Source organism: Oncorhynchus clarkii, chromosome 17 (assembly GCF_045791955.1).
Source record: "Oncorhynchus clarkii lewisi isolate Uvic-CL-2024 chromosome 17, UVic_Ocla_1.0, whole genome shotgun sequence".
In the NCBI taxonomy this organism is placed as follows: domain Eukaryota; kingdom Metazoa; phylum Chordata; class Actinopteri; order Salmoniformes; family Salmonidae; genus Oncorhynchus; species Oncorhynchus clarkii.
The window spans coordinates 18,034,499-18,059,693 of NC_092163.1; the positions used below are offsets into that span (position 1 = coordinate 18,034,499).

A 25,195-nucleotide genomic window follows, 5' to 3' on the forward strand; every position below is an offset into this window, starting at 1 on the left:
ATAACATAAAATGCATATTGTGTAGTACTGACTGTGTTGATGGCCACAACTGACAGTTCTGCTGTTAGTGCAGCAGAAGACCCAGTTGACTCAAACTACTTTTAAAGCAGCAATATCTAGTTAAGTTCTAAGAGCAGCAGCGCTGATAGTTTACCTGAGCTGCTCCTAGAGCAACAACATATGATGACGCAGTACAGATGTTCTACAAGCAGCAGTGCTCCCAGGATACTGCTCATAGAACAGCAACATAAATGACAGTACAGTTCTGCTTTTAGAACAGCCGACAACCCAGTTGACTCAAACTGTTCTTGGAACAGCAAAATCTAGGCCTAGTTGAGTAGCACCGCTGATAGTTTACCTGAGCTGCTCCCAGAGCAGCAACATCAAGATAACACAGTAGAGTTATACTCTTGGAGCAGCAGAAGTCCCAGTTGACTGATTTAATAGCAGCACTATCTACTGTGGTTAACAGAGTTCTGTTCCAAAAGCAGCAGCACTCCCTATTCATTTATGCTGCTACTAGAACAGCCACATACAGTGCAAATGGAAAGTATTCAGACCCCTTGACTTGCTCCACATTTTGTTATGTTACAGCCTTGTTCTAAAATTGATGAAGCGAAAACAGTTTAAAAAAAATTGTGTGCAAATGTATAAAATAAAAAAAACATATCTATTTAAATAAGTATTCAGACCCTTTGCTATGAGACATTAAGCTCAGTTGCATCCTGTTTCCATTGATTATCCTTGAGATGTTCGTATAACTTTATTGGAGTCCACCTGTGGTAAATTCAACTGATTAGACATGATTTGTCAGAGCAAAAATCAAGCCATGAGGTCGAAGCAATTGTCCGTAGATCTCCAAGACAGGATTGTGTCGAGGCAAGAATTTGGGGAAGAGTACCAAAACATGTCTGCAGCATTGAAGGTCCCCAAGAACACAGTGGCCTCCATTATTCTTAAATGGAAGAAGTTTGGAACCACCAAGACTTTTCCTAGAGCTGACCGGCCGGCCAAACTGAGCAAATCGGGGGAGAAGGGCCTTGGTCACGGTGGTGGCCAAGAACCCGATGGTCACTCTGACAGAGCTTCAGAGTTCATCTGTGGAGATGGGAGAAGCTACTGTACAAGAAGGACAGCCATCTATGCAGCACTCCACCAATCAGGCCTTTATGGTAGAGTGGCCAGACAGAAGCCACTCCTCAGTAAAAGGCTGATAAAAGGCTGATAAAAGTCTGATAAAATCAAGATTGAACTGTTTGGCCTGAATGCCAAGCGTCACATCTGGAGGAAACCTGGCACCATCCTTACAGTGAAGGAGGAATGTTTTTCAGCGACAGAGGCTGGGAGACTTGTCAGCATCGAGGGAAAGATGAAAACCTGCTCCAGAGCGTTCAGGACCTGACTGGGGCGAAGGTTCACCTTCCAACAGGACAACGACCCTAAGCACACAGCCAAGACAACGCAGAAGTGCCTTTGGGACAAGTCTCTGAATGTCCTTGAGTGGCCTAGCAAGAGCCCGGACTTGAACCCCAATCTAACATCTCTGGAGAGACCTGAAAATAGCTGTGCAGCAACGCTCCTCATCCAACCTGACAGAGCTTGAGAGGATCTGCAGAGAAGAATGGGAGAAACCCCCCAAATACAGGATTGCCAAGCTTGTAGCATCATACCCAAGAAGACTCGAGGCTGTAATTGCTGCCAAAGCTGCTTCAACAATGTACTGAGTAAAGGGTATGAATACTTATGCAAATGTGATATTTCAGTGTTTTATTTTTAATACATTTCCAAAAATGTCTAAAAACCTATTTTTGCTTTGTCATTATGGTATATCGTGTGTAGATTGATGAGAAAAAAACAACAATTTAATCAATTTTAGAATAAGGCTTAAATGTAACAAAATGTGGACAAAGTCAAGGGGTCTGAATACTTTCAGAATGCACTGTATTTCGCTGGATAGTTAGCTGGTTGTAGGCTTAAATTGTTTACTAGCAAGCTAGCTTGGTAACCTGGGGCAAAAACTGTTGAGCTAGCTAACATTACTTAGAAAATAAAATTTTAGCTAACCAACTTTAGCTTGCATCACATTTAGTATTTCATTAATTATTTAGACTAGCTGGATACAGGACATTAATGTGCAAAATGAATAATTTGCTAGCTATATTCAACTTAACTTGTTTTGCTTTCTTGCTGCTCGCTCCTGCAGAATTGTGTTCTTCCTCTTCTTCCCTCCCCTTTTCCCACAAATGTTTTTGAATCCCGCCATGTGACATGTCTATTTCCCAGCCTGCGCTCAGTTTGGTATTCCCGCCTCCTCTCCATTTTCAATGTTTGCCTGCTCTGAGAACATGTTTGAATAAGTAACATAACAAGTCTATTGTATCAGCCAATGTGAGTGAAATTCTTTGTGTTAAGAATTCACTGAGGAATTAGATGTACTTTGCTGTGCAAAGAGTTGCCTCTGTTGATTCTAGAGTTCATGGGTGAGTCATCATTATAATGGTAAGCAGCTCCAAAAGTGTTGGGCTATATCAAGTAGAGACGTGAGGCTCCTTTTATACAAACAATATGTAGGATAGTCAAATAGACCTGCCAAAAGGAGATGCATCGACTCGTCAAATTTGAACAGGTTGCTTTGACCATAAAAAAACAGACCTTTACTTAATTGTTCCAGTGACAGTCATTGCCGTTTGGGAAGGCCGTTAATTTTTTTTATGAGCATGGCCTTTTTCTATTACAGCTTATTGGATGACTGTCATTCTTCACCCAGCTCAATGTACATCTATAGGTTTAGGCTACTACTTGATTCAAACATTTTCCCTAGCTGACCTAGGGTGTAATAATTACTCCAAACAGTTGCAAATGAGAGTTTCTATTGGACAAATTCTGGTAGGTTTATCCCCGTTTCGTTCCGTTTGCTTCTGTTTAAGAAACGTTTTAACAGAATCGGCGGAATGAATACAACCCTGATCACCCGCACACACAGTTTTCTGTGTAGCCACCACATACAAACAACATTATCACTTTGCTTGTTGTATTATTTCTTCTCGCACCTACGTGCTCTCCTCCTCTCATCTTTTCTCTTCAATGTTGGACTTCAGTGCTTGTGACCAAGCCAATCCTACCACAGCCACTAACCATGGCCGTGGAAAACATTTTTGGGGTGGGGGTGCTGAATTTCTTCCCGCTATACTGACTAGTATTTTGCTCTGCTCCACTCATACAGGAGTAATAAAGGCCTAGTGCATTTATATATATATATATTCTTTTTTTTAAATTGTGATTTATCAGGGGATGCTTCAGCACCCCCCCCTTCCCTCTACATCGTTGTCAATCACAGGATGCTGCTGAGGGGAGAACAGCTCATAATAATTGCCGGAACAGAGCAAAATGAAATGACATCAAACACATGGAAACCAGCCATTACCTCAAGCTTGTTCTCCCCAATGAAGGTGCAACCAACCTCCTGTGATGTCAGTGTCACCATATTAGCTAACGTCATAGCTAACATAGTTATTAGAACTAACGCGGTAGTTAATCCACTACAATCACACAGTACAGTGCATATCAAGCAGTTTACCAGTTACACTGGTGGCCTCCAGTGGCAATAAATAATCAAACTTAAAGCTTATCTTGACTTGGAAGAGTTCCAGTGTAGCCTTAGCCAGCTGACTATCATAAATAGCATTTCTCTCCGTTTGAGCGGGGTGTTTGAGTAGGCAAAATTAGCTAGCTGCATTAAGTAGCTAAGTAAGTTAAACAATACAACTAAGTATATCTCTCTCTCTCCTGCTGCTTCCCCTTAATTTTTGAAGAAATTACTTTGTTCAAAACGGTTAAACTATTGTCTTCTTTTTAGTCAACTACTCACCACATTTTATGCACTGCAGTGCTAGCTATCTGTAGCTTATGCTTTCAGTACTAGATTCATTCTCTGATCCTTTGATTGGGTGGACAACATGTCAGTTCATGCAACAAGTGCTCTGGTAGATTGGAGGACATCCTCCAGAATTAGTCATAATTACTGTGTAAATCTATGGAAGGTGGTGAGAACCATGTGCCTCCTAGGTTCTGTACTGAAGTCAATGTACCCAGAGGAGGGTGGAAAAAGCTGTTCACCATAGTGCTACCCCAGAGAGTGTTGTTGAGGCTACTGCAGACCTTCGTTGCAAAACATTGTGTTTTAATCAGTTATTTGGTGATGTGAATATATTTAGTATAGTTTTTCAAAACTTTTAAAAATGTTTCAGTATTTTTATTTTTATGAAATTCGCTGAGTAGGATGGTCCTTCTCTTCCTCCTCTGACGAGTCTCCACTGGTGTGTTCTCGTTGTATTTCTAGGGTGATGGCGACTTTGGCTCAATACTAGTTTGAGTTATAGGAGAATATTAAACATGCCCAGTTGAAAACCAAAATACAGTATAATCAGATCCTCGTCTTCAGCTTTTAAGTGAACATTTGTATCTTTATACAGACTTGATTTCATTAATACACAGTACAAACCCTCCCCACTTCACTTTCTATTGTATCTCTGCAAGTAAAAACAACAGTAGATCTGGGTGTGGCTTTGCTGTTCACGTGTTCAACATCATGTGGGCGCACTGAAGAGCAGGGTGTGTCCTTGTGACTGACTGACGGACTGACTGATGATCGGTACACAAGTAAGGTGATAACTTGCATAAAAATTGCTTTTTTATGTGACATGCATACACCTAGGGCTGTATTAGCTCGTGAGTCATGACCGCAGTAAAAATATATGTGCTTGCTGAGTCACAGTTAACTCCTCTGCACTCTGGACATGCATTAATAGTACCCAACTTGCTAATGATCATCAGGTCACTAATGGCCTGGTACTCAGAGATCTATTGTCCCTCCACCAGGTCCTAATGGCCTGGTACTCAGAGCTCAATTGTCCCTCCATCAGGTCCTAATGGCCTGGCACTCAAAGCTCCATTGTCCCTCTAACCACTCTGACATCAATGCAAATGCAATCGAAAATCACATCAAACACAATCAAAACAGTATGTGCTTTGATTGATCAATATGAAGAAAAAAGTTCAACAACAGGTTGAAACTGAGTGGAAAACATGGTCGTTGTGGATGTTGTTTCAAAGTTTAACACAACAAAATGGATAATGCTTTCTAAGGTGATGATTAATACGAAATCCCTTATGCATATTAGAGTTTATGCATAGGCCTATATTAGAGCTCAAGCCTGAAGAAATACCTGAATTAAAATAATATAAAAAAACATATTACACGAGGCAGAAAAACACTTAAAAAAATACAAATTGAAGATATCTTTGGTGCATAATTGGTCTTGCCTAAATTAAACAGATTCAGAGTTAGCCTAAAATTATAGTGCATTTGTATTTGATTTTGAGTAGCCTAGTAATAGGGCATGTTATTATATTTTCATATTTAATAGGCTGAGATTACTTTTATCTATCTCACCACCGTGCATTTCCATCTCCCCTCTGCTCTTCTTCATTCCTTTCTCCAGCGCCCAGGGAGACGGGCTCTCAACAGTTGAATTAAATATGTTTCGCTGTGAAAACATGTTACTATCGATGTTCCCAAACAGATTTCACTTAGCTTCCCAAATTAAGCAACAGGGTAGGAGAGCCTATGGCATACAGAGTTTGGGCAGAATATCACCTGTTGCATGGCAACAAAAACTGGAGTAGCCTACTCAAAATGAGTGAAAGGAACTTGTGGGAAAGTTGCCTCCATTCTCTATTTGATTGTATATGGATTACATGTCTTTTTTGTATTGCACCTGTTCCTGCCCATTTGATAATAGGCCGTTCTAAATCAAAACAAATTGTAAATATTAGGAAAGGCAACAGTCTGATGGGTGAAAATATGATCATTTGATGAGAGAACAGCGTGTGCAGCCTGAGGCAAGGAACAGAGCCTAGCCCACATCTTTTGATTTCTAAGGCGTTCTATGGTTTGTATCATTCACAATTGAAGTTGCCAAATAACTCTAAATCTAGCATATAAGACCTGTTTCAAATGATCACTCATCAAGCTCAACTTAGTCACTTCATATGTGCACTCTGACTCCGGAATGGGAAAAATATCCTTTCTATTTTATTCAACTAAGTTAAATTATATTCTTCTTACTAAAATCATATAATATAAAATAATTGCATGGGACTTATAAGGATATCTTGTCTGCTAAATGAGCAAGCCTACAGCCTAGGCTAAGGCGCATAGCCAGATAACATACAGTAGGCCAACTCATATTCTGTTCTTCTGAAAAAAAAGATTCTTCATATCATAATGTTTCTTTGGATCTGCCTAAAATAAATAATGGATTTATTGTGTGGTTTATATTCAATTGATTTATGTATATATATGTTGAAACGTAGATGTTCAACAGCTTGTATCCATGGAGGCCTGGAGATTCTATATGTGTTTATGTTAATGAATGGTCAATTACCATGAGACTGGCAGTCTTTTGACCGACATTAACCGACTGACAAAATGTCAGGACCGCCACAGCCCTACATACAACTACAGTATGTCCATAACCTGATAATCTATACCAATGTTAATGAATAACTTGCATTCACTTTCTCCCCTGGCTTATAGCAGTTCAAGCATGACTGTCTTTATCATGACTATCATTATCATGACAGTCTTTATCTTCACTGTGTTTATCATGATAGTCTTTATCACGGCTGTCTTTATCACGACTGTCTTTATCATGGCTGTCTTTGTCACGGCTGTCTTTGTCACGGCTGTCTTTGTCACGGCTGTCTTTATCACGGCTGTCTTTATCACGACTGTCTTTATCATGGCTGTCTTTGTCACGGCTGTCTTTGTCACGGCTGTCTTTATCACGGCTGTCTTTATCACGGCTGTCTTTATCACGGCTGTCTTTGTCACGGCTGTCTTTATCACGACTGTCTTTATCATGGCTGTCTTTGTCACGGCTGTCTTTATCACGGCTGTCTTTATCATGACTGTCTCTGTCATGACTGTCTTTATCTTTACTGTCTTTATCTTTACTGTCTCTGTCATGACTGTCTTTATCGTGAATGTCTTTATCATAAAAGACATCCCATCTCAAGTGTCATTATACAAACAGAAAGACATATGGAAGTCAATGTTCAACCATATAAAAACTCCTGTCGGTGTTCCAACAGTGGTACATTCTAATGAAGGATAGAGTGTATTACCTAATGTGGCACCAAAGCAAACAATGCTTGTGGGAAGATCTGTGTGTTCCATATTTGTTTGAGTCAATATTTTGTACTCTGTAGCAAGTTTATCTGAAACCCTTATGCTAAGCTTTATTGTATGTTTAACTGAAAGGGTTCTATTCAATCTGTATTGCTGAAGCGTTACAGCTAATTGGATGCAGTCTATCACAGTGCAATCCGTTTTGTCACCAAAGCCCCATATACTACCCACCGCTACCCACCGCTGCGACAAATATGCTGTAAATATGCCTCGCTTCATACTCGTCACCCACTGGCTCCAGGTCATCTATACGTCTTTGCTAGGTAAAGCCCCACCTTATCTCAGCTCACTGGTCACCATAGCAGCACCCAGCCGTAGCACGCGCTCCAGCAGGTATATTTCACTGGGCATCCCCAAAGCCAATTCCTCCTTTGGCCACCTTTCCTTCCAGTTCTCTGCTGCCAATGACTGGAACGAACTGCAAAAATCACTGAAGCTGGAGACTCATATCTCCCTAACTAGCTTTAAGCACGAGCTGTCAGAGCAGCTTACTTACACTGCACATGTACATAGCTCATTTGTAAATAGCCCATCCAACTACCTCATCCCCGTATTGTTATTTATTTTCCTCCCTTGTCATTCCTCATTTGCACACATTGTATATATACTTTTTTCTATTGTATTATTGACTGTATGTTTGCTTATTCCATGTGTAACTCTGTGATGTTATTTGTGTCGCACTGCTTTGCTTTATCTTGGCCAGGTCGCAGTTCTCAACTAGCTTACCTGGTTAAATAAAAGTGAAATATATATATTTTTTAAATGTGGCTTTCATCAACTGCATGTGTGTGATACCATGTATAAAATGATGAGGTACTGTAAGCAACACCATAATTAAAATGATTGAAATACTAATAACTGTCAATAGTACCATTGTGTGTAATCAACTGCCCATCTATTACTTCAGAATGTGACTCATTGAATGAATGTGACTCTATACGTCTTTTAAAAGCTATAACATAACCCTGAATACAGTAATTAGTAGTAATCCCTTTGACAGTATTTGAATGAATTGAAATAAAGCCTAAAAACAGAACCTAGATTGAGAACTATTACAGCTGAACTATAACTTAGACTCAGAACAAACATTGATACTCTTTAAAAACATGTATTCTATTTTACCTACATACAGTTGCAGAACAAAGGTGCCTCTTTAGGCTTATAGTCGGGTCCTTTCTGGGTCAGGTAGGGTGTGGCCAGGCAAGCCAATAGCTGTGGGGCATAAACAGAAACCGCAGAAACCAGTCCTGACCATGTACACATAGTACAATGGAACAGAGCCATGGCTGTGGAATCGATGCTGGCAGTGAGTCATGGGATCTTTAAACTCTATAGTGCCAGAGGGGTTAGAGTGTGAGTTACAGAATGTGGGAGAGAAACAGGGTTTAACTATACAATACAGCCCTGATGTCCCTCTGACAGACTGAATAAAAGGTGTGGTCCTACCAGGGCTATTCAACAGGTAGGACCAGGGTAGTTTAGTTTAGTTAGACAATACACATCATCAGTAGGCATTGGAGTTAGAGGGTGGTACAGTTAGTTTTGCCAGATATAACTGTGGGAGAATTGAGAAACTCATACAAGATTTGAAAAGTAGAGTGCTTTACTCACGGTGGTGCACAACCATAAATCAAGATACACACCACATAGGGTGTCCTCCATAATTGTTGGGACAGTGAAGCATTTTTTCTTTTTTTGGCTATATACTCCAAAGGTTTGGATTTGAAATCAAACAATGACTAGGAAGTTAAAGTACAGACGGTCAGCTTTAATTTGATGGTATTTTCATCCATATCGGATGAACCATTTAGAGCTTGTGACTCTACAAATGTGTTGGATGCATTTACGTTTTGTTTTATGTTTCAGATTATTTTGTGTCCAATATAAATTATTGGTAAATAATGTATTGTGTCATTTTGGAGTCACTTTTATTGTAAATAAGAGTATAATATGTTTCTACATTAATGTGGATGCCACCATGATTATGCATGTAAATGAATCGTATAATGATGAGTGAGAAAGTTAGACACACAAATATCATATCCCCCCCACCAAAAATAAATGCTAATCTTTCCTGTTTTTTGTAATGGTGAGAGGTTAGCATGTCTTGGGGATATGATATTTGTTTGTCTGTAACTCTCTCACTCATCAATCAATCAAGCAAGCAAGCAAATGTATTCATATAGCCCGTTTTACATCAGCAGATGTCACAAAGTGCTTATACAGAAACCCAGCCTAAAACCCTAAACAGCAATCAATGGAGATGTAGAAGCAAGGTGGCTAGGAAATTTGTAGGCAGCCATGGTAAATAAAAATTTGACTTGCCTAGTTAAATAAACGTTAAATACAATAAAAAAGGAAAAACTCCCTAGAAAGGCTGGAACCCAGGAATTAAACCTAGAGAGGAGCCAGGCTCTGAGGGGTTACCAGTCCTCGTCTGGCTGTGCCGGGTGCAGATTATAAAGAGTACATGGCCATTTAGGCCAGATCGTTCTTAAAGATGTTCAAATGTTCATAGATGACGTTCAAAGGGTCAGATAACAATCACAGGGGTTGTAGAGGGTTCGACAGGTCAGCACCTCAGGAGTAAATGTCAGTTGGCTTTTCATAGCCGAGCATAGGTCGAGACAGCAGGTGCGGTATAGAGGGAGGGAGGGGGAGAGCAAGGGAGGGAGACTCGAAGGCAGCAGGTCCGGGACAAGGTAGTACATCCGGTGAACAGGTCAGGGTTCCAACTGTTCTGCCATAGGTAGAAAGAAGCAGCAGCACGACCAGCTGGACTGGGGACAGCCAAGAGTCATCAGGCCAGGTAGTCCTGAGGCATGGTCCTAGGGCTCAGGTCCTCCAGGAGTGGAGGGAGAGAGAGAATTAGAGGGAACATATTGAAGTTCACAAAGGACACCAGATAAGACAGGAGAATTTCACCAAATAGGACAGACTGACTGTAGCCCCCCCAGTACTTAGACTATTGCAGCATTGATTTTGGAGGCTGAGAAAGGGGGGTCAGAGGACACTGTGGCCCCATCCGACGATACCCTCAGATAGGGCCAACCAGGCAAGATATTACCCCACCCACTTTGCCGAAGCACAGCCCCAACACCACTAAAGGGATATCAACAGACCACCAACTTACTAGCCTAATACAAGTCTGAGTATAGCCCTCGAAGAGCTCCTCCACTGCACAAGCCCGAAGGAGGGCAAGACTGGGCAGGAAGATCAAGTCAGTGACTCAACCCATTCAAGTCGAATATACTGTAGCGCAAAGAAGCCTGTCACGACGTGACGCACCCGTCCTAGCGACGGCATGGAAGAGTACTTGTAAGCCAGTGACTCAGCCCCTGTAATAGGGTCAGAGGCAGAGAATCCGAGTGGAGACAGGGGAGCCGGACAGGCAGAAACAGCAAGGGTGGTTCGTCATTTCAGTGCCTTGCCGTTCAGTGCCTTGCCGTTCAACTACACTCAATCATAGGACCTACTAAAGAGATGAGTCTTCAGTAAAGACTTAAATGTCAAGACATGGTCTGCATCTCTTACATGGGTAGGCAGACCATTCCATCAAAATGGAGCTCTATAGAAGAATGCCCTGCCTCCTGCTGTTTGGTTAGAAATTCTAGAGACAATAAGGAGGCCTGCGTATTGTGACCGTAGCGTACGTATAGGTATGTACGGCAGGACCAAATTGGAGAGATAGGTAGGCGCAAGTCCATGTAACACTTTGTAGGTTAGCAGTAAAACCTTGAAATCAGCCCTAGCCTTAAAAGGAAGACAGCGTAAAGACGCTAACACTGGAATAATATGATCCCATTCTTTGGTTCTAGTCAAGATTCCAGCAGCTATATTTAGCACTTACTGAAGTTTATTTAGTGCTTTATCCGGGTAGCCGGAGAGTAGATCATTGTAGCAGTTTAATCTAGAAGTGACAAAAGCATGGATTAGCTTTTCTGCATAATTTTGGGACAAAACCGTTCCGATTTTAGCAATGTTACGAAGACGGAACAACGCTGCCTTAGAAATATTATTGTTTGTCCAAAGAGAGGTCAGTGTCCAGAATAATGCCGAGGTTGTTTAGTTTTATTTGAGACGACTGTACAACCATCAATATTAATTGTCAGATCAAACAGCAGATCCCTTTGTTTCTTGGGACCTAGAACTAGTATCTCTGTTTTGTCCGAGTTTAAAAGTAAAACATTTGCCGCAATCCACTTCCTTATGTCTGAAACAATGGCTTCCGGCGTAGGGAATTTCAGTAGTTTAGTTGGAATAGGGTCCAGTAGGCAGCTGGATGTTTTAGAGGCCATGACTATTTTCGTGAACGTGTTGAGAGATACAGGATTAAAACACTTGAGTGTCTCCATTGATCCTAGGTCCTGGCAGTTTTGTGCAGACTCAGGACAACTGCGTTTTGGAGAAATATGCAGATTCAAAGAGTTGTCTGTAATGTGCATTTCTTGTGACAAAGGAATTTTAGTTTTAGGGTATTACGCAAGGTTAAATTAAGATCCTCAGTTAGGTGGTTAATTGTTTTTTGTAGTCCAGCATCCTTGGGTAGGTGGAGGGAGTCTGGAAGGGCATCTAGGAATCTTTGGGTTGTCCGAGGATTTATTGCTCGCCTTCTGATAATCCTTGGTTGAGGTCTGAGCAGATTATTTGATGCGATTGCAATGGTGGTCCGATAGTCCAGGATTATGAGGAAAAACACACACAATATTTATTCCACGGGACAAAACTAGATCCAGGGTATGACTGTGGCAATACGTAGGTCAGGAGACACGTTGGACAAAACCCAGTCGATGATGGCTCCGAATGCTTTTTGGAGTGGGTCTGTGGACTTTTCCATGTGAATATTGAAATCCCCCAAAATGTGAATATTATCTGCCATGACTACAAGGTTCCGGAACTCAGTGAGGAACGCTGTATACTGGCCAGAAGCTATAAAAAGTGATTGAGTTGGCTGCATAGATTTCCTGACTAGAAGCTCAAAAGACAAAAAAAATGTGTTTTTGTGAAATTCAATTTGCTGTCATAAATGTTAGCACCTCATTAATACTTCATTATTCACGATTCATTCAGGTTTATCTGTAATCATGGTAGCATCCACATTAAAATGTAGTAGTGTTTAGAAGCATGTTCATTTCTTATTTACAATACAATGACTCCAAAATGACACAAGCTTTTCATAACCGAGCATAGGTCGAGACAGCAGGTGCGGTATAGAGGGAGGGAGGGGGAGAGCAAGGGAGGGAGACTCGAAGGCAGCAGGTCCGGGACAAGGCAGTACATCTGGTGAACAGTTCAGGGTTCCAACTGTTCTGCCACAGGTAGAAGCAGCAGCACAACCAGCTGGACTGGGGACAGCCAAGAGTCATCAGGCCAGGTAGTCCTGAGGCATGGTCCTAAGGCTCAGGTCCTCCAGGAGGGGAGGGAGAGAGAGAATTAGAGGGAACATATTGAAGTTCACAAAGGACACCAGATAAGACAGGATAATTTCACCAAATAGGACAGACTGACTGTAGCCCCCCCAGTACTTAGACTATTGCAGCATTGATTTTGGAGGCTGAGAAAGGGGGGTCAGAGAACACTGTGGCCCCATCCGACGATACCCCCAGATAGGGCCAACCAGGCAAGATATTACCCCACCCACTTTGCCGAAGCACAGCCCCAACACCACTAAAGGGATATCAACATACCACCAACTTACTAGCCTAATACAAGTCTGAGTATAGCCCTCGAAGAGCTCCTCCACTGCACAAGCCCGAAGGAGGGCAAGACTGGGCAGGAAGATCAAGTCAGTGACTCAACCCATTCAAGTCGAATATACTGTAGCGCAAAGAAGCCTGTCACGACGTGACGCACCCGTCCTAGCGACGGCATGGAAGAGTACTTGTAAGCCAGTGACTCAGCCCCTGTAATAGGGTCAGAGGCAGAGAATCCGAGTGGAGACAGGGGAGCCGGCCAGGCAGAAACAGCAAGGGTGGTTCGTCATTTCAGTGCCTTGCCGTTCAGTGCCTTGCCGTTCAACTACACTCAATCATAGGACCTACTAAAGAGATGAGTCTTCAGTAAAGACTTAAATGTCAAGACATGGTCTGCATCTCTCACATGGGTAGGCAGACCATTCCATCAAAATGTAGCTCTATAGAAGAATGCCCTGCCTCCTGCTGTTTGGTTAGAAATTCTAGAGACAATAAGGAGGCCTGCGTATTGTGACCGTAGCGTACGTATAGGTATGTACGGCAGGACCAAATTGGAGAGATAGGTAGGCGCAAGTCCATGTAACACTTTGTAGGTTAGCAGTAAAACCTTGAAATCAGCCCTAGCCTTAAAAGGAAGACAGTGTAAAGACGCTAACACTGGAATAATATGATCCCATTCTTTGGTTCTAGTCAAGATTCCAGCAGCTATATTTAGCACTTACTGAAGTTTATTTAGTGCTTTATCCGGGTAGCCGGAGAGTAGATCATTGTAGCAGTTTAATCTAGAAGTGACAAAAGCATGGATTAGCTTTTCTGCAAAAGTAAAACATTTGCCGCAATCCACTTCCTTATGTCTGAAACAATGGCTTCCAGCGTAGGGAATTTCAGTAGTTTAGTTGGAATAGGGTCCAGTAGGCAGCTGGATGTTTTAGAGGCCATGACTATTTTCGTGAACGTGTTGAGAGATACAGGATTAAAACACTTGAGTGTCTCCATTGATCCTAGGTCCTGGCAGTTTTGTGCAGACTCAGGACAACTGCGTTTTGGAGAAATATGCAGATTCAAAGAGTTGTCTGTAATGTGCATTTCTTGTGACAAAGGAATTTTAGTTTTAGGGTATTACGCAAGGTTAAATTAAGATCCTCAGTTAGGTGGTTAATTGTTTTTTGTAGTCCAGCATCCTTGGGTAGGTGGAGGGAGTCTGGAAGGGCATCTAGGAATCTTTGGGTTGTCCGAGGATTTATTGCTCGCCTTCTGATAATCCTTGGTTGAGGTCTGAGCAGATTATTTGATGCGATTGCAATGGTGGTCCGATAGTCCAGGATTATGAGGAAAAACACACACAATATTTATTCCACGGGACAAAACTAGATCCAGGGTATGACTGTGGCAATACGTAGGTCAGGAGACACGTTGGACAAAACCCAGTCGATGATGGCTCCGAATGCTTTTTGGAGTGGGTCTGTGGACTTTTCCATGTGAATATTGAAATCCCCCAAAATTTGAATATTATCTGCCATGACTACAAGGTTCCGGAACTCAGTGAGGAACGCTGTATACTGGCCAGAAGCTATAAAAAGTGATTGAGTTGGCTGCATAGATTTCCTGACTAGAAGCTCAAAAGACAAAATTTTTTTGTTTTTGTGAAATTCAATTTGCTGTCATAAATGTTAGCACCTCATTAACACTTCATTATTCACGATTCATTCAGGTTTATCTGTAATCATGGTAGCATCCACATTAAAATGTAGTAGTGTTTAGAAGCATGTTCTATTCTTATTTACAATACAATGACTCCAAAATGACACAACACATTATTTATCAGTTTTTTTGATCCCCTAAAATCACATTTGGACTCATCAGACCAAAGGACAGATTTCCACCGGGCTAATGTCCATTGCTCGTGTTTCTTGTCCCAAGCAAGTCTCTTCTTATTATTGGTGTACTTTAGAAGTGGTTTCTTTGCAGCAATTTGACCATGAAGGCCTGATTCCTCTGAACTGTTGATGTTGAGATATGTCTGTTATTTGAACTCTGTAGCATTTATTTGGGCTGCAACCTGAGGCTGGTAACTCTAATGTTCTTATCATATGCCCCAGAGGTAACTCTGGGTCTTCCTTTCCCGTGGAAGTCCTCATGAGAGCCAGTTTTATCATAGCGCTTGATTGTTTTTGTGACTTTCAAAGTTCTTGAAATTTTCCACATTGACTGACCTTCATTTCTTAAAGTAATGATGGACTGTCGTTTCTCTTTGCTTAGTTGAGCTGTTCTTGCCATAATATGGACTTGGTCTTTTACCAAATAGCGCTATCTTCTGTATACCAACCCATACCTTGTCACAACACAACTGATTGGCCCAAATGTGTTAAGAAGGAAAAAAATTCCACAAATGAACTTTTAACAAGGCACACCTGCAAATTGAAATGCATTCCAGGTGACTACCTCATGAAGCTGGTTGAGAGAATGCCAATAAAGTGCAAAACTGTCAGCAGCTTGGTTACTTTGGTGGCTACTTTAAAGAATCTGAAATATAACAAATATTTTGATTTGTTTAATACTTTTTTGTTTACTATATGATTCCATATGTGTTATTTCATAGTTTTAATGTCATCACTATTATTCTACAATGTAGAAAATAGTACAAATAAAGAAAACCCCTTGAATGAGTAGGTGTCCAAACTTTTGACTGGTACTGTATGTGTTCATGCAAAGGGGATGTTTGTCTCTACAATGAGGACTTTGTGTATCTAAAGAATCAGTTACGGAATGCCGATGGACATGGGTGGAGTTTCAGGTGAATCTAGTGACGGACAGCGGCTCTATGTTGTTTGTTGTTTGTTTGGATCAGTTCCGTGTGACTAGGTTGCATACAGCTACAAACAATCAGGAAATATTATGAACGGTAAAAGGGCGAGGCTAAGGTGAGGAGGTATATTTTAGTTAACACGCAAACAAAATATTGTGTGCTATATTTATATAAAGAATACAACAAAAATGTTACTAAAACCATAGACTGCATGTCACTAGCTCAAACTCAGTGTAAAGTACGTTCTAGTGGGAAGAAGAATGATAAAGCTATTGTTTTACTTTCAAAAGGCTTGTGAAATGATGTTTGTCTTCTCTGTCAGTTTAAGTTTATATTGTTTTACGGGTGATTGCACAGTAGGCTCATCCTGCGAGTTGGGTGTACACCACTGTTCTATTTAACACATATTCTACCAGGCGAATTGACTGAGAAGAGAACACATTGTTATTTATAGCAACAACCTGGAAATGGCTGCAGTGGAGAGGTGAGGGGGTGAAAGAGTAGACTGGAAAGCTGGGATGATTAGATGGCCATTATGACCGTAGGAGGTCCAGATTGGGAATTTAGCTAGGACACAATCTTAGTACACTAGAATCTGTGGTTTTTGGAGGGGAGAAGACAGGCAGAGGTCACTTTACATAGGTCATACGTTTTCTCCATGGGGTTACTGCATGTTCATTCCTGTGAAACCTGCACATTCTTTGATAATTGCAGAGGAGGGACAGACATAAATCAAATTGATAAATGCTGAAAATCATACATTACCGTCATTGTCAGGGCATGAGAAAGACACTCCTGTGGTTTTATCTGGGTGTGGCTCTCTCCTTTGAAGAGGAAAGCTGCAGGGCACACAGGAACAAAACGTTTCTCACTCTCTCTCACTCTCTTGCACACTCGCTCTCACTCTCTCTCTCACTCTCTCGCACACTCTTAGAAACATGTGTGTACAAAGAAAGTGGGGACTAGAGGGATGACAGTGGGACATGGCTATGCTATTTAGCCGTCCCCCTTTCTCATTGGTCAGTAGCAGAATTAGGCTCAATGACTTTCTATGTCTAAACCCTGAGTTGCGTTACAGACACACTGGTAATCCGTGGAGTACGTTGAGAAAAGGCTGAAGTTTTGTGAAGATGAGAGGAAATCACTCATATGAGTGAGAGTGTGAGCAGGAGAACCAGGCAGATGACCTCAGCTAATTCGTTTCTCACTCATTCATTCACTTATAACTTACATATCAGAAACTTGGACTGATACATCTCGCCGCAACTGCCACGTAACTAGTACATGACATACAGAGCCTAGAGAAAGTCTACACACCCCGTGCGCAATCTGCACATTTTGCTGTCTTAAAATCACATCCAAAAGTGATCCAATTGGATTTAATTCCTACCAATCTACATACTGTAACCTACTCCACAAGTGAAAGAAAATGTATAGAATATTTTGCGTCTTCACACCCCAGAGTTAATACTGGGTCGAAGCACATTTGGCAGCCATTACAGCTGTGAATAATACAATTCTAAAAACTCGAGACGGCTCTTAGGCCAACGTTTATCCATTGTTTTTGGACTTGAGACTGGAGCACTCAGGAACACTCAACACCTCTTGGAAAGCCATTCTTAAGGATCTTTGGCTGAAAAATACACCTTTTTAGCAGTGCATTGCACCGTTCATATTAAAGTTGATATTGACAAACTCCCCAGTCCCTGCCGGTGACAGGCATACCCATAAGATGATTTTGCCGTCACAAAGCTTGAAAACACACAGGGTTTCAACCTGCGTTGTGACGTCAGGATCAAAATAAATATGAAAAGAGCAAAGCCCAGGCTTTAAAAAAAAAAAACCTGCCTCAGTCTTCTGAAAACCTAACTCTGGGATAGTTTTATTTTTCAGCTGGACAATTGCAATTTTTCCTTCACTTTTAAAATGACGATTAGGTTGTGTATATAATATATAATTGAACACATATTTAGAGTACATTTTAAAGCAGCAACATGTGAAGACTGTGCAAGGGGTGTGTAGACTTTCAATAGGCACTGTAACTACAGTGTTTAAATGTCACTTTTTGATTTTGACATCTTCTAATAAGACCATGTTGACTGAGAGCTAGCTAGCTATAGTGCTTTTAAGCATCTTCACCAATGTCACAATATTGCATTCTACTGCAAATCATTAACATAACTTGCATTGGCTTGAACAAATGTAAATCAACTTTTCCAGGTACAACATGTGAGACTCAAATTGTTACCGGGATGGAATTTTCTGGTTGTATGGAAATATGCAAACAAGCAATAGCTTGTTCTTGCACGCTGCAGATGTCAAGTACCCTGCCAAGGTGTTAAGGGAAAAGAACAGGGCCCACATTCACAAAACCTTTTTTTACAAAGAAATGTCTTCTTAACTGACTTCAGAAGAAAGTTAAGCAAAGTTGCTATTCCTCAAATGTTATTGGAAATGTTCCTGCGCTATTTCTTATGTTTCTCCTTAAGCAAGATTCTTGAACATAAAGTTATTGTAAATGTTGTTAATTCCAAGAAACTCAGGGCAGTGAGCGGAAAACACAATTGAACGTGTTTTTTAAATGTATTTTTACCCCCTTTTCTCCCCAATTTCATGGTATCCCAATTAGTAGTAGTTACAGTCTTGTCTCATCGCTGCAACTCCCTACGGAGTCGGGAGAGGCGAAGGTCGAGAGCCACGTGTCCTCCGAAACACAACCCAACCAAGCCACACTGCTTCTTGACACAACGCCCATCCAACCCGGAAGCCAGCCGCACCAATGTATCGGAGAAAACACTGTACACCTGGCGACCTGGTCGACATACACTGTGCCCAGCCCACCACAGGAGTCGCTAGTGCACAATGAACATGTTTTAGAACAGTAATCTCAGTAAGAAATATGCTAACAGGATTGCCATTGCCATTGCTAGCTAGATAGCTAGTTGAAATTGTCAACTAGAAACAAAAGTTTGTAAGAAAACAATTCATTATTAAGATATTGTTGAGGAATTGTACTTACGAACTATCTTATAAACTTTTTTTTTCTTAAGAAGCTTCTAGTGTTTTGTGAATCTGGACCCAGTACTTTAATCCCATCTGAGGTTTCTTTTCCTGGGGTAAGATGCCTGGAGTAATGACTCATCCCATGGGTGCTATATAGTGGTACTTTTGTCGGTCCTGCAGACTCCTACTGTTGATGGAAAATGCATGAAGTTGAGTGAAACTTAATACAATGGTAAACTGAGTATGTGCATAATATCACCAAAACCTATTAGGGAACAATGGACTGTTGCGTTGAAGGAAAATAAAATGAGATTTTCTTGCGAGATATCAGTGTGTGAGTAAAAGACAGGTCTGTTTGGGGAGAATGTTGTGTGGGTGTCACGCGAAAGATCCAATTGTACCGTAAAGTTTCAATTAACTGCATGCATCTCTGCAACTTGTTTCTTGGTAAGATAACATGTGCAGGTAAATATGCATTAGGTGTGTCAATCAATATGCTCAGGAAATATGGCAAATCTCACCTGTCACAGCATGTCAAAGTTATACTGTGTGTGTTGACTGACTGATTGACCTACCTGGGGCTAATGGAAGCTGGCGTGTCCATGCTTTCAACCAGACACTTTTACGGGAGAGGAATTCCAACTCTTGATGGGTGTGTGCACATTTACATGTCTGTGTGAGTTCCTGCAAGCACTGTGAAGCCATATATAGAGTGGCCATATATAGAGTGAGATGGGGAGAGTGGAGTTACGCCACAATATTATATTTTCCATTTTTGCGTATCCACACATACAGTACATATCTATCGATCCTCTTCCATCTCCTTCTGCGTCCTAGCGTGTTAATAGTGGGGGGAGGAGCCCTGCTGTGTCCCACATGAGGTAATGACTACCTGTATTCCTCCCTTCTGCCTCTCCCACCCATGTCCACCTCCCACTCTCCCTCCACCCTTCCGCCCTGTGCAGCATAAAAAGGGAACAGTGGCTGGGCCGTGCACCACATTCCCTCTCCTCATCCCAGGCAGGCAGACTCGCTCTCAGCAGCCATGTCCTTCTCCAGATCTAGCATGTCCTACAGCAGCAGCGGTGGTGGAGGCGGAGGTGGCACCATGTCCATGAGGTCTGGAGGTGGAGGTGGAATGGGTATGGGCTCCTCCCGCTTCTCCTCGATGGGTGGTGGTGGTGGAGGAGGAGGAGGAGGCCGCGTCACTGCCATGAGGGCTGGCAGTGTGTATGGAGGAGCAGGAGGCTCTGGGGTGCGCATCTCTAGCTCCTCGTTCGGTTCCGGCGGCGGAGGTGGTGGTGGCGGTTATGGTTTCGGAATGGGAGGGGGTGGTGGCGGCGGCGGTGGTGGCGGCTTTGGTTTCGGCATGGGAGGGGGTGGTGGTGGTGGCGGAGGAGCCGACATTAATGTGTCGGCCAACGAGAAGGCCACAATGCAGAACCTGAACGACCGCCTGTCCACCTACTTGGAGAAGGTGCGCATGCTAGAGGCGGCCAACGCCGAGCTGGAGTTGAAGATCCGTCAGTTCATGGAGAGCAAGACATCCCCCAGTGCTCGCGACTACTCTGGCTTCTACGCTACTATCGCCGACCTGCAGGACAAGGTACGTGACGTGTTTCCTAGATGGCAAGAGCACTCAATAATGACATCACGGCATGTCAGAACATGATAATGTCTGCATAGTGACAATGTTATACTTTGCTAGAGAGTACAGGCGACATCGGCTTGTTTTTCCAACAAGTTACTGAGAGTGATATATGAACATTGGAAAATGCTCAATTATATACATTTGTTATAATTGATTCAACCAAGGCACCAAAGATAGATGCAAAGACAGTATCCATACTTGCAGCTGAAGCATTGAAAATGAAGCCGATCATTGAAGCTCTTCCTTCCTCTCTCTTAAGAGCCCCTAGGCGATTGCAGAAGGCACAATTTGTTTCCATGGTTTACAATGATCATAAAGACGACTGCTTCCCTGTAATGCAATTATGAGCTATTATTTACAGTGCAACTGAAACTCAGAATTCAATGATTACAATGTGGGATCACTGTTTGTGTGTACTGCATTCGTGTCAAATTCCATGCATACCCCATCCTGATTTTTTTTGCCATCCTCCACCTCTCAGATCCAGGCTGCCACTCGCGTAAACGGAGGCATCTATCTCAGCATCGACAATGCAAAGCTCGCTGCAGATGACTTCAGAAACAAGTAAGTACATCCAACACCATCCACAGATACAGTACACTGCTGGTACATTACATTAACCACATGGAATAACCCGAAATCTGTAAAAACACTCATACTGTTTTTTATTACATTTTGTGTTGAATCTATAAAAAATAGAAACCAAATGACATTACCCTTCACTTCCACCATAAACACAACCTCCCAACAGACATATCAGAAGCCTGGTGTTACTTTCTGTTATTTTCCCCAAACTTAATGGAATAATAGAATCTATATCCCCCCTGCTATTCTCACAGAGGAACACATTCAGGCAGTTCTTTGACCTAGGTTCTCTCCATCTCTCAGGTATGAGAACGAGCTGGCCATGCGTCAGTCAGTGGAGGCAGACATCGCCGGGCTGAAGAGGATGCTGGATGAGATGACCATGGCCAGATCTGACCTGGAGATGCAGATCGAGGGACTGAAGGAGGAGCTCATCTATCTCAAGAAGAACCATGAGGAGGTGGGTGTGGGCTGATGGGACATATCCATACAGTCCCTTAATGTATTACATCTATTGACCATGTCACCATCCTATGGGTCTTCACTAGAACACCATTGCTGGCTTTCAAGCACATCTGTATCAAGCAATGGTGTTCAAATGTATAATGAAGACAGGGCAGGTCAAGTTGTTACCATCAGGCAGAGGTTAGGCACTTTTTAATTTTTTAAACTCACTCCTATGTTTTTCTACAAAGGAGCTGCTGGCCATGAGGACTCAGATGACTGGACAGATCAACGTGGAGGTGGACGCAGCACCACAGGAGGACCTGTCCAGAGTCATGGCTGAGATTCGTGAGCAGTACGAGGCCGTTAGTGCCAAGAACCAGCGCGACCTGGAGGCCTGGTTCCAGACCAAGGTAGAACCTCTAGAACCCCTAAACTATGTTCATGGTGTAGATGTTCCTTTACTTCTAGTTGGTAACGTTGTCACATTCTATCATGAGCTGAAATGTTGGTTTGTTTCTGTGATGATTGACCACTTATTGTGTTTTATAGACAGAGACGTTGAACAAGGAGGTGGCGTCCAGCACAGAGGTTCTCCAGACCTCCAAGTCAGAGATTTCGGAGATCCGTCGCACACTGCAGGGCCTGGAGATTGAACTGCAGTCACAGCTCAGCATGGTGAGCCGTAATTACAAACATCTGACCAAGGACCACAGTTTAGGGCACATTACTTACACAACTTTCTGCAACTTTCCGCAATAATCAACATTTGACTCTTCCATCATTCTCTACCATCCCTCAAGTATCTCACTTTCACCTGGACTCTAACACTATCCCTCAAGTTGTTGTAGCCAGGCACCACTCCATTACTATAGCTAACATCTACCTGCCTTCACATTCAATTACTAGAGCTAACTTTTTCAGTATGACAGTAAACATTCCAAATTCCAAACCTACTCCCACAGTTTTTGACCCATCATCTCTATCTCTCCCGGCCAATAGAAAGGCTCCCTGGAGAACACGCTGGCGGAGACGGAGGGCCGTTACTCCATGCAGCTGGGACGCCTCCAGAGCCAAGTGACCAGCCTGGAGGAGCAGCTAATGTCTCTCCGCAGCGACATGGAACGCCAGGGCCAGGAGTACAAGATGCTGCTGGACATCAAGACACGCCTGGAGATGGAGATCGCTGAGTACAGGAGGCTGCTGGATGGAGAGGCTAGCGGGTAAGGCAGGAAGCGATTGGACAGAGGGGGGCCAAGGAGACAGATAGGGATGGGGGAGGAGAGTGCTACATCTTTGTGGGATGGGAAGAGGGGTGACAGGGGACCTTGAAACACTTGAAAATGAATTTATGTCTCCTTTAACATTTGATTTTAAAATCAATGTTAATTTGAAGTTGACCTTACTATGAGCCATGGTTACTTTTGACATGAATCTACTGCTATGTGACCTTTTATTATATACTCATTATGATCATAGATGCTAATTATGCTAATCATGAGTTTCCCTTCCTCACAGCCTCAGCTCCTCGAAATCCGGCCACGGCTCCTCCAGCTCTCACGTCAGCTCCTCTAGCTCCGGCGTCAGCTCTGCTGTCAGTTCCTCCAGCTCCGTCCCCAGCTCATCCACCTCCACCACACGCAAAGTGGTGATCGTCACAGAGGAATTGGTGGACGGCAAGGTTGTCTCCACAAGTGAAACCAAACATACCTCTTAAGGTCCCACATACACAGCGAGCACTGCAGCAAGCAACAGGTTAACCCCATAGAAATATAATTACTAGAATGGGTATAGGAAATGAGAGGCCAGCACATGGAATATTACTGCTCCACAGTGTTTTGTTCATGTAACCTAAAATACAACTTATACAAAGTCTTTGTCAGATGAAAATCCCTATTTTCGTTATCTGTCTTATTTGTTAAGGGAAGCTCTGGTTAACTCTAGTTTAAGATGTGAATTCCATCCTCCTATTATTTCTAGAATGGCAAAAGCCCATCAAATACCCATCATGGAACATTGACTTGAATGGGGATTTATTTTCTGGTAATTCTATTTCTATGGTTAACACCTCCAGAACAACATATTCTACTACATCTGGATGGGACACCAACAACAGACCCCATTGTGAATACAATAAAGATGCTCTGACTTGCTGACACCATCAATCTGTTTTCTGTGTCTTTCAACTTGATGTATCTGATCTGGCATTCTCCTATACATCTGACTATCATATAGGTTGTCATCTTTTGCACATGAGGCCAATTCTATGGTCTTGAGAAAGTGTCAGTATGATCTTGAATATATTTATGACATTCAATGGGTCTGAGTTTTATTCTAGGAAAACACATTTAAATATTGATTGTAGAAATGTTGAAAGTTGTCAGCAAAATTATATCATTCTATCTCTATTAAGAGAAATTCGGAGTTCTTAGATTCAGAGTTATATATACTGTATAGAGAGTGTTTGTGGAGTCAACTGTAGAGCTGGAAACCATGTTTTGGTGGAAAGATTTAGATTTGAAAACAATTCATTTGATATTAGATGACAGAATGTATCATCTAGTACATCCATTCTCAAAAATTCATATTATTAGTCTATGATAAAGAATGAATATCTCTATAACAAGTGAAACCACACAGCCCATTCTCATTCAACCACATAATTTTATTGATGGTTCTGTTGACAAATTATTACTTGATCTCATCCACATTCACATCGAGGTTCTGGGTGGTCTCCATCAGAATCAAATCAAATCAAATCATAAATGACCAGCATGGTCGAATAATAATAGGGCAGAACAGTTGAAACTGGAGCAGCAAGGACTGGGGACAGCAAGGAGTCATCATGTCAGGTAGTCCTGGGGCATGGTCCTAGGGCTCAGGTCAGTTGAAACTGGAGCAGCAGCACGGCCAGGTGGACTGGGGACAGCAAGGAGTCATCATGTCAGGTAGTCCTGGGGCATGGTCCTAGGGCTCAGGTCCTCCGAGAGAGTGAAAGAAAGAGAGAAGGAGAGAATTAGAGAACGCACACTTAGATTCACACAGGACACCGAATAGGACAGGAGAAGTACTCCAGATATAACAAACTGACCCCAGCCCCCCGACACATAAACTACTGCAGCATAAATACTGGAGGCTGTGATCAGAACTACCATGTAGGTTTATGGAAGTAGGTCTGGTGCACAAGCCTCCTATTTTTTATATTGAAGTCAATGTAGCCAGAGGAGGATGGAAAATAGCTGTCCTCCGGCTACACCAGGGTGCTACAATAGAGGGTCATGCAGAGACTTCTGTAGACCTTCATTGTGAAAGTGTATTTTAGGTAATCAGGTATTTGGTGATGTGAGTATATTTCGTATGGTTTTATCTAAAAAGCATAACTTTATAATTTGAAAATATTATTTTTCAGATATCACTGAGTAGGGTGGTCCTCATATTCCTCCTCTGAAGAGCCTCCCCTGTTACACAACACAGTAGGCATTGGAGTTAGAGGATGGTACAGTTAGTTTTGCCAGATATGACTGTGGGAGAATTGGGAAACTCATAAAAGGCTTGAAAAGTAGAGGGCTCTACTCACAGTGGTGCACAGCCATAAATCAAGATGCAGAACAAATAAACACTACATTTTTTATTTTGAAATGTAACCTTTATTTAACTAGGCAAGTCAGTTAAGAACGAATTCTTGTTTACATTGATGGCCTTCTGGGGAACAGTGGGTTAACTGCCTTGTTCAGGGGAAGAACGACAGATTTTATACCTTG

The 25,195-nt window shown here is 42.2% G+C and overlaps 1 protein-coding gene across 1 annotated transcript; it reads left to right on the plus strand.

The window, feature by feature from the left end:
• The first annotated feature begins 19,743 nt into the window (after positions 1-19,743).
• Positions 19,744-23,595, plus strand: LOC139370416 (keratin, type I cytoskeletal 13-like). The gene is made up of 7 exons (XM_071109882.1): positions 19,744-20,360; positions 20,887-20,969; positions 21,294-21,450; positions 21,686-21,847; positions 21,987-22,112; positions 22,437-22,657; positions 22,953-23,595. The coding sequence occupies exons 1-7, from the start codon at positions 19,800-19,802 to the stop codon at positions 23,149-23,151; spliced, it is 1,509 nt and encodes a 502-aa protein (XP_070965983.1). The 5' UTR covers positions 19,744-19,799; the 3' UTR covers positions 23,152-23,595.
• Positions 23,596-25,195: the final 1,600 nt, after the last annotated feature.

Excerpts from the sequence above, each read along its gene's own strand:
- LOC139370416 (XM_071109882.1), top strand. The coding sequence starts at position 19,800 with ATGTCCTTCTCCAGATCTAGCATGTCCTACAGCAGCAGCGGTGGTGGA. Across the intron at positions 21,848-21,986 it reads AGGCCTGGTTCCAGACCAAG|ACAGAGACGTTGAACAAGGA; the intron begins GTAGAACCTCTA and ends TGTGTTTTATAG. Across the intron at positions 22,113-22,436 it reads TGCAGTCACAGCTCAGCATG|AAAGGCTCCCTGGAGAACAC; the intron begins GTGAGCCGTAAT and ends CCCGGCCAATAG.